This window comes from Orycteropus afer, unplaced genomic scaffold, assembly GCF_000298275.1.
Source record: "Orycteropus afer afer isolate SDZICR_OR568_19922 unplaced genomic scaffold, OryAfe1.0 scaffold00459, whole genome shotgun sequence".
NCBI classification, from domain to species: domain Eukaryota; kingdom Metazoa; phylum Chordata; class Mammalia; order Tubulidentata; family Orycteropodidae; genus Orycteropus; species Orycteropus afer.
The window spans coordinates 1,850,709-1,862,523 of record NW_006922046.1 but is presented as its reverse complement, the minus strand read 5'-3'; the positions used below and the strand labels follow the sequence as shown (position 1 = coordinate 1,862,523).

Below are 11,815 nucleotides of genomic sequence, written 5' to 3'. Positions count from 1 at the left end.
GAGCAGTTGATGGTCTGTTCCACAATCAGCTCCTGGCCTGGTTTTGGCTGAAGATATTGAGAACATAGTAGGCTCTCTGAAAGTGTTAGTCAAGGGGACAAGATAGGTAAATAGAAACATAGTACCTTGGTAATTGCTGTAGAGACACGAACAAGGAAGCAATTCATTCTACTTGGTGGTCATAGATAGTAACTCAAAAATGTTGATAACTGAGTTAGACTTTGAACTCTGAGTAGGAATTTTTCCAGCTGAATATGGAGGTAAAGAACAGCTAAGAGAAGAGCAAACTTTCTAAGCAAAGGATTGTTGGTGAGGTTAAAGAGTAAGATGCATGCCATGGAAGGTGAAGCTGAAGCTGGGAAAGGCCATTTGTTACAGGTGTGGAAGCCACCAGAGCTTTTCAAGCAGAGCAGCAACAGAATCAGGTCTATGCTGGAAGGTTCCATGAGATGGGGAACTCAGATGAGGTAGAGTGTGGAGACTCAGTGCCAAATCATGCACCACTAGAGTGTGCCTGGCCCTGAGGCCAAAGTCCCTGGCCAAAGGTTTGTACATTGGGTTGCCTGGGATGTGTCCAGAGGTGCAGAGTAGACCCATTTACCCAGATGCCTAGTAAAACTGGTACTTGAACCGGAAGGAAGGAACCCAGAGTCATGCTGAAAGAGAAATGTCTAAGTGGGTCTGTGCCACCATCTTCAGAGCCTATAGGCAGGTCCATGAGAAGGGACTTAACCAATAGTTTCTGTTGCAGTGAAGCCTGGTGCAGATGAGGACCACCAGGAGAAGTGCTTGTCCGAGCTCTACGACCACATGCCTGAGGGACTGACACCCTTGGCCACACTGAAAAATGAGCATCAGCGCAGACAGTTGGGTGTGTATCAGCCCTGGAACCTGTGCTGGGGCTGGCTCTCAAAAGAGTGGGGCATCCAAATCTTCATGCTCCCTGAAGATGACCAGTGTCATTGAGATCATCTGGATTCAGTAACTGTGTGAGGCACATTTCTAGGTTTGAAGGGCTTCCAGAGCTGTGTTCTCCTGGATTCTGCAAGGGTCCAGGCATCCCACAGGGGAGCCAGAGCTTTGACAACCTCCCAATGTCCGAATGGTCCTCAGAATGGTGTTTGGGAGGACACATTTGTTAACTTTCTTATCCATAGCTTCATCACCAAGCGCTCCTAAGAACCAGTTATGAGTTATCCTACTTGGTCTCTGCTGTGTCTCAAAGTAGATATCTCCTTCCATATTGAAACTTAAATTCCTCCACCACCCAATCCTGGTCTTCCTCCCGAACACATACAGTTTCTCCATCTCAGTGATAGCAACTCTATTCTTCTAGGAGCTTAGGCCAGAAACACTAGTCACCCTCCTTCTTGTTGCTCTTTCTCAACCCACATTTGATTAGCAAATCCCATTGGCTGTACTTAGAAAACATATCCTGAATCCAACAACTTCTCACCCTGTCACACTGGCCCCAGCCATACTTACTTAAAAAACATTGACTAACTTAATCCTCACAACAGTCCTATTGGATAGGTACAGTGTGGTCCCATGTGACAGTTAAGGAAATGGAGGCACAGAGAGGTCATGCAACGTGCCAACTTTTTATAGTGGTTTCATGGCTGTTCTCCCTGCTTCCCTCTTTGCTCCTTCCTAATCTGTTCACATGGGCCAAATCACAGCAGTTCTCTGCTCAAACCCTAATGGGCTCCCATCTCACCCAGAGTAGGCATGAGAGTCCTCACCCTATACTTATAAGATCAACCATGATCTGTCCCCTACTACTCTCTAACCTCATGCCCTACCCTTCTCTCCTGCTTTACCTCCCTCCAGCCACATTTAGCTCCCTGTACTTGAATGCATGCTCCTGCCCTAGGGCCTTTTCACTATCTATTCTGTCTTTTAGGACCACTCTTCTGTTAGATATCTCATGGATGCTTCCTCACTTCCTTCATGGCTTTGCTTTCAAGTTACTTTATCAAAAAGGCCTACATAGTCACCCACTAAAGACTAGCAATTCCCCACCCCAGTTTCTCTTGCCACATCTGCCTACTCTGCTTTATTTTTCTCTATAATCCATGGTCACATAGTCCATTACATAGCTTGTTGCTTAATTATCTATCTTTACCCATTAGCAGGTCGATTCCATGAACTCAGGGGCTTTTTATTTTTCCTACCCCACAATTGAGTCGGGACTGACTCGATGGCACATACAACAACAACAACAGTATTTATATTTACTCTTCAATAAGGTTACATCCTTGAGGGGTACAGCATCACATATATTCATTATCTAGTGGCTTTATCAGGATGGTTGCTTCGGAATTTGACACGAACTGTGCCACTTTTTCTATGGGCATGAGTTACCCTTCCCCACATTATCCTGGTTTTATTAGGTTTGCCTCCAGGAGTCACTGTGTTGTCCTTTGCTTTGTACACAGCATAAGTACATTGCTTACCTAAATAGAATTCAGTTTCATCTTGGCCATAAACACCTTCAATTTTAAAAAGAGTTATGTACATCCTCTGGTTCCAGAGACCCTATCTATATCCATCAAAAATATCCTTGGGCCGCAGCCTTCTGGGCATATTTTCTGGTTTAGAAGTCTTCTTCCCAGCAGGCAACACTGGCTCCAAGATGGCAGCAGGAGGGGGTACTATATTTTGTTCCTTGCTTTATCTCCTGCTTAGAGTATTTGCTAAATATTTGTCTAGTGAATGAATGAAAAGCTCAGACACAAGTGAGCATATTGCATATTAATTTAAGAGAGGCTTAAGTTCCAGATGGAGCTTAAGAGAAGAGAATGTCCACCTTCTTGCGGTGATCCTTGGGCACTTTGGCTCTTCTTGATACATTCACATTTGCAATTAAGGAAACATGTCACTTGACAGGAAAATCGCATCTGCGCAAAGCCATTGTCCATCATGAGGAGTCTATGAGGGAGGCTGGGCTGTGCATGAAGCTCCGCAACATCGAGGTGCTCCAGGAGGTGCTCTCCGTGGCACACCAGCGCTCGAGGCTCAAGTATTCTCAGCACCAAGAGGACGATGATCTGCTGGACTTAACTGATGCTCCCAACATTGTTTGTGAGTGACTAAGGCTGTTTGCCTGGTGCGTGGATGTCTATGCTGTGTACACAGTGTGGCTTGTGTAAGAGTCAGGTGTGCTCTGGGTAAACACAGCCTTTATTTGCTCATCCTGCAGGGAGTTGGGAAACCCTCTCTGTGTACTGGGCACTGGGAGGGCTGCAGAGGTGAGTGAGCAAGGTACTGTTCTTGCTCACTTCACTTAGGAGTTTTCATCTCCTAATTCTCAAATCCAGGGCTTCTTTATGGTCTTTTCCCTCATTGCCCTCTTTGCAGCATCTGATGCTGCCATTCTACCCTTGGTGTCTGGGGCACCCTGCTATATTGGTTCTCTTCCCACCTCCAAGAGCCCTCCCTCTCCATTCCCTTTGCAGACTACTGTTCTTCTTTTCTTTTCCCCTCAGTGTTCTTTTTCTCCTTTGTTTTGACTATTGTTCTTGCCCTGTCTTACCCACCCCTCTTGGCATTCTCTAGGGGTCTACTCTACCTAGTTTGTTTCTCCAGACTCTCTTCCTTAAAGCCTCATGACCGTCAGTGGGGTTTCAGCCATCACCTCTAGTCAGAAGACTCCTGAAGCTTCACCTTTAGCCTTGATGTCTTTGCTAGACTCCCCCCTGCCCCTTTTTCCAGCTGCCTTTTGGAAAACTGCACATAGCTATCTGTCTTTTATCTTTAATTCTAGTTTTAAAACCAAATATGTCATTATTCTCTCTCCCAGACTTGTTCTTTTCCCTTTTCTCCATCTTTTATCACCACCAACATTCTATGACATCTCCAAGGTACTGAGCACTATCCTGGGTTTTCAGGAGTACAGACAGGAACTAGACAGTTGTTGCTGCCCTCAGGGAGGGGATGGTCAGTTCTGTTTGGGAGGGCATGAGTGGAAGCCCTCCTCTGAGAGGTGAGTTTGCAGTGAGGAACAGCTAGAATCTTCCTAGAAGGAGTTGGGGTTGGGGTGGAGGATAGTCCAGTCAAGGGAACTGCCTTTGTGCATGCCTCTCTCCCACTCACTTCCTATACCTCTGGCCTTAGTCTCTGGGGTTCCACCCCAATTTTTATAGACCAGCTCCCTAAAGACAAAGTGTTACTCAGCCTAGAATCCTGGGCTTATTCTCTAGTAATGCTAGCTATTACCTGTTGACCATTTGGAGTCTGTCAGACATGACACTAAGCCCCAAGTATATGGAATCTCATTCAGCCATCCTTCTAACACTGTGAAGGAGATACTACTATCATCCCAATTTTAAAAACGAGGAAATAAAGGCTTCGGGCGATCAAAGTAGTTGCCCCAGGTGACTAGGCTGATAAGTGGTGGAAGCAGGAGTGGTGCTTGGGGATTCTCCTGCACGGACACTGTAGCCATCTCATTGGCCCTGGCCCCAGTGTGCCCTGTGGCCAGGAGGAAGAGACTTAAACTCCCTGGCAGGGAGCATGTGGCTCTGCTGAGGCTGTTGGTGAGGGTGGTGCTGCCATTGTAGCAGATGAACAGCCTGTCTGAGCTCAGGGTTTTGTCCATTGGTTTGTAAGAAGCCACAGACTCATCCTGTGAGTTAGAGGGGGATGTGTTCTACCTTGGAGGTACCAGTCATTTTTCCCTAGACTTTCTTTTTTATGCTTGTACATATGTAATTAGCCTGTTATGGGATCTTTTGTTAGGAACTGACTGGTGTTATTGTATGAATTGAAGCAGAGCCTGCCATGAATATGCTGGTAGACACTCGTAGCTGTTGATGGACACGGTTTGGCAAACCACCATGCATGAAATCCTCACATCACATATTAATAATGAAAGCAGGCACATTATGCCCATGACTTTGTATCGGAAGGCATGTTGTTGTTGTTGTTGGTATGTGCTGTTGAGTTGGACCCGACTCATAGCAACACCTCCTTGGGTTTCCAAGGCGGTATCACTATGGAAGTGGATTGCCCAACCTTCCTTCTGAGGCATGGCTGGTGGGTTTGAATGGCCAGCCTACTGGTTAGCAGTCACATGCCTCAAGCACTTTGCTACCAGAGCTCCAATTGGAAGGCATAGAAGTTCCATGATAGACACATCTGAAATAGAATTGCTTTTCAGTAGAATTTTATACATGCCAAAGGAATTCTACTGGAATATAAGCTTCTTGAAGGCAGCCAATTTGTCTGTCACTACTCTTTTCTAGTTCTAGAACAGGGTGTGGCACATAGTAGGTGCCCATATGGAAGGTAAAGTTCATAGTGGACCAGGAAATTGAACAGTGTTCTGTCTCCCATACTACTTGTCTAAACCAAGAGGAAGGACAAATAGCTAGGAGAAAATTTTACTTTCTCTTCCCTCTGAGAGAATACTGTAGCTCTGAGTTCAATTTTCAATTTCAGAAACATTTATTCTTGTACTTTTAATCTTCTTTCCTAGCTAAAACTGAGCAAGAAGTTGAAATTATACCACCACAGCTGTCCAAGGTGACAGTAACAGACTTCTTCCAGAAGCTGGTATGTTAAACACTTATTTCATAATGACCTAAGGGGACAGCTTTTAAATTCTGCGAGTATGTAAAAGGGAAAATGGCTACTAATGTTCTTATGAGTGCTATAGCACATGTCCCAGATGGTATCATTAGTCTCTGAACAAGGTTGACAGAAATCTTCAAGGACAATAGGCAACAGGTGTTTGATTCAGCTTTCAAAACCTACAACTAATAATAAGCTCTATTCCAAAGGGCCCCCTATCTGTGTTTTCGGCTAACAAGAGATGGACACCTCCTCGAAGTATTCATTTCATCGCAGAAGAAGGGGACTTGGGGTTCACCTTGAGAGGAAACTCCCCAGTTCAAGTTCACTTCCTAGATCCTTATTGCTCAGCGGCAGTAAGTGTACACCATTTTAAATATGGAACAAAACTCAATGACATCTTTACAGGGAGTCAAACTGGCAAAATACAAAGAAAGCAGCCCAAACATATATATCTGCATGATTGAATTAGGGGGCTTCTGAAGCATTCTGACTTTATATGAAAGGCTTCATCAGTGCTACAAGCCCAAAGAGAAAAGTTTTAATTTTTGCTTTCTTGAAGCAAACATATGCAGATATCTATTTTGTCAGTGGATCTAGAAACTGTCTAATTCAGGGATATGAATAAACACAACACTGACCTTTATTTAAACAATACTTTTGTAGCTGGCAGGAGCCAAGGAGGGAGATTATATTGTTTCTATTCAAGACGTGGGTTGCAAGTGGCTGACAGTGAGTGAGGTCATGAAACTGTTGAAGAGCTTTGGTGACGACGACATTGAGATGAAGGTTGTGAGCTTGCTGGACTCCACGTCGTCCATGGTGAGTGCTGATACCCTCTGGCATCAAACAGTGATGTGGAGTGGAATCAGTGTGATTGAACCTCAGAGGCTTTGCCATGCCCTCTGCCTCCATCCTACATTTATTTGTAACATAAACATCTTTTTAAAAAAAACTTATTTGCCACAAAACAACTGAATTGCAAAGCTCATAAGCACTGGGATGTGCTCACTGTGAGTCAAAGAGTTGTTATTGTTGTTAGCTGCGGTCAAGTGTGCCCTACTCATGGTCACTCCATGCACAGTGGAAAGAAGCAGCCTGGTGCTGTGCTGTGCCCATGATCAGTTACGGATTGGACTGCTAGGATCCACGGGGTTTTCGTTGGCTGATTTTCAGAAGTAGATAGCCACTCTTTTGTTCCATGTCTGGCTTAGTCTGGAAGCTCTGCTGAAAGCTATTCAGCATCACAGCAACACACAAGCCTCCGCTGACAGGTGGGTGGTGGCTCTGCATGAGGTACATTGACTGGGCTCAAACCCAGATTTCCTGTATGCAAGACAAGGGTCTTACCACTGAACCAAATTTGATTTTTTTTTTTTTTAAATTCTGTAGATAAAATAACCAGTGAATGGATTTTTCTGATTATTGTTAATTACAAACTAATCTATGTTCATGGTTAAAAAAAAAAAAGTTCACATGATAGAGAAGGGCTTAATACAAGATGTAAATGTCCCTTTCCCACTTCAGACACACTGTTCACAGTTAGGAAACTGTATTTGGGAAATGTTATACACCTATTCAAGTTCAGGTTATCCAAGTGGGAGGAATCATACCACATGTACTCTTCTGCACTTAACTGCACTTAATAATGTACCTGCGACACTTCCCTCTATAAAAACATGCATTCATTCAACAAGTATTGAGCACCTACTGTGCACCAGGCAGTCTCTTAGGTGTCAGAGCTACAGTTTGAACTAGATAGATAAGATTCTTACCCCTACCAAGTTGACACTATATAAGTAAATAAATGATTGTGATTTTGATAAAGAAAGAACATAAAATGTATAATGTGCTAGATGACTAGGGGTGGGAAGAAGGCTCCTCTAGGTGGAGTTTGAATTGAGACTTAAGTGATGAGAAGGAAACAGCCATTTGAAAAGGTACAAGAAGAGCTTTCTAGTCAGAGGGACCAAGTGACAGGAAATGACAGGGGGAGGCAGGGGAAGGGAGGGAGGTTATAGGCATGAAGGGCTCTATTGACAGTGGCAGGGAGTTAAGAAGCCACTGAACCTTTAAGAAAGGGAGTGACGTGGTGTGATGTTTATTTTAAAAATGTGTCTGCTGCCTGGAGGCTGAGCTGGCTATGGAAATACAGCAAGTGATGTTAGGCAGTTGGACTAGTGGGATGGCAGTGGAGGTGGAGAGATGGGTGCACCTGGGACGTATTTTGGAGGTAGAACTGACAGGTATTTGTAGATGGTTTGTGTAAAGGAGATGGGGGAAAGGGAGGTAGATGACCCCTTAGTGGTTAGCTTGAACAACTACATGGGTAGTTAATGGTTTTTTTTTTTATCACAACAGTAGTGGGGTAGGGAGAGAAAGAGTTGTGCTTTGTATGTTTTTAATTTCGAATATCAATTTCTTGATTGTTAGTATATAAGAAAGGAACTGACTTTTTAAAATTAACCCTGTGTCCTGTGGCCTTGCTATAAAATCACTTGGTTCTAGGAGGCTTTTTTTGGTCAATTCATTGGAATTATCTACATAGACAACCATATCATCTGTGAACAGTTTTATTTCTTCCTTCCCACTCTATATACCATTTCCTTTTCTGAGATAGGGTGCTCTGGTGGTGCAGTTCCTAAGGCATTTGACTGCTAACCAGCTAACTGCATTAGCTTGGACTTCTAGTAAAAAGGTGAAGAGGAGCCGTGGCAGGGGATATCCTTATTCTCAATCTTAGCGAGAAAGCATCTAATTTTTGCCGATTAAGTAAGATGTTAATTGTCCAATCTTTGAACCAGGCCAGTGAAGAATTTGGTGTAACAGATAGAAACAAAGGCTCTAGATTCAGACTGCCTGGGTTTGAATTCTGGCTTTAACACCACTGTGTTCTTAGGCCAAGCCATAGAAAGCTGTTTATAGCAGATGGTAATAATGCTGTGCAAAAATACCTACCACCTAGGGCTGTCAGTAGGATCAACTTGAGCTTATGTAAAGCCCTCCTTCAACATTGCCTAGCAGGGATAAATTTCAGTTTACAATTTTAAAAAAACAGCTAAACCTGTTGTAAGCGAGTGGATTCCGACTCACAGAGAACCTGCAGGACAGAAGAGAATTGCCCCTATAGGGTTTCCAGGGCTGTAAATCTTTATGGAAGCAGACTGCGTTATATTCCCCCGCAGAGCAGCAGGTGGGCTAGAATCATGGACCTTTCAGTTAGCGGTTGAGTGCTTTAACCGCTGTGCCGCCAGGGCTCCTTCAATTCATTATTGGTGTTATAACAATAAAACCATGATTATTATGGTTATTCTCTTCACTCAACAAGGACTTTAGATAATGACAGTTAAGCACTGTTTTTAGCTATTGAGCCCTTTCTTCAATTGAAATCAAATACAAAACAAATATAGCCCCATTTTCTGGTTAATCAGTACCTGAAACACTGCCTGCTACCCCTCCTTCTTGACTGCTGTGGGTTGCCATAGTGCCCCTCTGTGGAGGAGATTTTGAAAACTACTTTGTATAGTGAAAAGAATCCAAGGATTGGAATCAGTGACCTGGAACCTAGCCCCGTCTGCCATGAATACTTTTTTTGACCTTCAGCAGGTTCATATCCTCCCTGGGTCTCAGTTCCCTCATCCGTGTAAGAGTTAGTCAAGTTGAGTAGTTTTCAGACTGTGCTCCATAAAGTCCTGCATTCCAGAGTGGTATCCTAGGAATATTGGGGCGTGAGTGGTAGGAAGCATGCTCCGTAAGACAGGGAGAGAAAAAAAAAAGTGAATAGAAGGGGAGAAAGGGAAGACAGCTTTCTCTAGAAGTTTGGCTGTAAAAGGGAGCAGAGACATTGGGGGTGGTAACTGAGGAGGGCATAGGGTCAGGGAAGGTTTCAAAGAAGGGGGTTAGATACCAGAGCAAGTGTGTATGCTGATGGTAAAGGTCTCAGAGACAGGGAGAGGCTAAAAAAGCAGGAAGGTGGGGACTTCTGGAAGATCTCTCTTGAGTGTGAGATCTAGGCACAGGGGGCAGGGCTTGGTCTTTGGGAGCAGATGCACGTAAGCATCAGGTGAGGTATCACGAGGCCATGCAAGTGGCTTAAGGAGAGAAGAGAATGTACGAAACAGGAGAAAAGGAATGAAATTATAAGGGAAACGTAGAAAGATTGCCAGGTAAGGGGTACTTATTAGGTTTGGAGTGAGAGTGTTAGAATTTGAAGGGAATCAGTCAGTTTGGAAAATTCCTCCTGCAGTGTGCAGGCCTGGGGGTCAGAGGGTACATTTTAACTAGAGTTGACATTTTGACAGGTGAGAGTGGAAGAAGAAGATAATTGAAGGCATTGAAGCTAAGTGATTAGTTATAATGATGCACACTGAGTCTAAGTAGGTTATGTTGAAAAATGTTTACAGGCCTCAAATCTTGTTGTTTTTAATGATAGCGTATGTGCCCTGTAAAGCACGTTGGAATTAATGGTCAATTTTATAGAAAAGGGAGAGGCATCTTCATCCAAAGGAGCCAAACTCAAGGGGAGTATTTTATAGTAAAAACCCCTTTTATAAAGGAGCCCTGTGGTACAGTGGTTGAATGTTCAGCTGCTAACAAAAGATTGGCAGTTCAAACCCGCTCACTAGCTGCTCTATGGGAGAAGACCTGGCCTTTTGCTGCCAGAAAGATTACAGCCTAGGAGACCCCATAGGACGATTCTGCTCTATCTTCTAGGGTCACTATGAGTCAGAATCAACTGCACAACACACAAGAACACCCCCTTTTATTGCTGTAACTCATATTTCTTTCAAGATTTTTATTATGAACAATGCACCCAACCATTTTAGATACGCTGTATGTATCTTTATACAACTAGCCTAATTGTAGTGCCTGAACATAGTAGCTTCTCAATAAACATTTGATGAATGAATCAATCTTAATGTTAGGCAAACCTTAGAAGCAGGTCATAATCTACCTACAAGTGTTTAGGAAACAACTTTCCTCAGATTTCCTATTTGAGGCCTGCCCAGTCTTTTAGAAATTAGTAGTATCTTCACCACAGGTTCTACAATCTATAAAGACAGTGAGGTTGATCTGTACCTACTGGTGTGGATGGAAATTCAAACTATGTTAAGTAAAACAAGCAGGGTGCAAACAAACACTGGTTACCTCAGTGGAGAGGCCTGGAAGCCAAGATGGGAGGGAGACCTGTTCACTGTATATATATGTTCATATTGTTTATTCTAAGTATGTATTACTTTTTCAAATACAATGGAAACCTAAAAAAAGTGAGTAGTGATACTAAGCATGAATTACTACTGCTTAGTATTTTCCTTAAACATTATCTTATGTTTAAGAGTCTAATTCTATGTGTTAGTCACCAGAGTTCCAAATTATACCAATGTGATTTTAAAGGAGTTGCTGTAAGTATAGAATGTGCATCTCAAACTTTTCAACCACCTATTATCTTGTGGACTTCTAATACCCCCTTTTTCTCTTTTTTTATGTGCAGCATAGTAAGTGTGCCACATACTCTGTGGGAATGCAGAAAACTTACTCCATGATCTGTTTAGCCATAGAAGATGAGAAAATCGATAAAACCAAGAAAATTTCAAAAAAGCTCTCTTTCTTGAGTTGGGGCACCAACAAGAACAGGCAGAAGTCTGCCAGCACCATGTCCCTTCCGTCGGTCGGGGTCGTGAGGCCTAACGTCAAGAAGAAGCTGCCCTCTCCTTTCAGCCTTCTCAACACCGACAGTTCTTTGTACTAATGTGAGGAAGGAAAAGCGTTTAGGCTCCAAATATTTCTGAGTGCTGACTAGGCCTTAATATTTGTGCCATAAAGGAAAATTTCTATCTCAGATTGTTCTTATTCTAAACTTGCTATTGGTATTTCTTTATGAATGAAAGTTACAAGAAACCTCTAGAAAGTTGAGGATAACAAACCGATTTGAGTGTCACTATATTGCTGCAAGTTATTTATTATATAGTGTTGTAAATAGAATAGTGTTTAAAGTATAGCTGTTAAGTGATTGCAATTATGACTTTTAGTCACTTTCAGAGTTAACTTTGGATTACCTCCATTAGTCCTATTGGTAAGTTTCCAGGCTTGGGTAATAAGAGATCTTATTAAACCTAGAATTCAGACAACCCCTGAATTAAGGCAGGTCAGGGGACTACAATGAGTCTTAATATTACTAAAAATTATTCTAAAGAGCTGCTTCCTAATGCTTTCTCCTTAATCTAAAATGGCAAAATTTTAC

At 43.0% G+C, this 11,815-nt stretch overlaps 1 protein-coding gene across 1 annotated transcript in view; it reads left to right on the top strand.

The window, feature by feature from the left end:
- Positions 1-11,323, top strand: part of RHPN2 (rhophilin Rho GTPase binding protein 2) — an 87,564-nt gene extending 76,241 nt beyond the window's left edge. The window contains exons 8-13 of the mRNA XM_007954350.1: positions 752-871; positions 2,890-3,084; positions 5,480-5,556; positions 5,784-5,930; positions 6,241-6,396; positions 11,066-11,323. Of these exons, the coding sequence (XP_007952541.1) occupies positions 752-871; positions 2,890-3,084; positions 5,480-5,556; positions 5,784-5,930; positions 6,241-6,396; positions 11,066-11,323 (953 nt within the window). The remainder of the gene's footprint in view (positions 1-751; positions 872-2,889; positions 3,085-5,479; positions 5,557-5,783; positions 5,931-6,240; positions 6,397-11,065) is intronic.
- Positions 11,324-11,815: the final 492 nt, after the last annotated feature.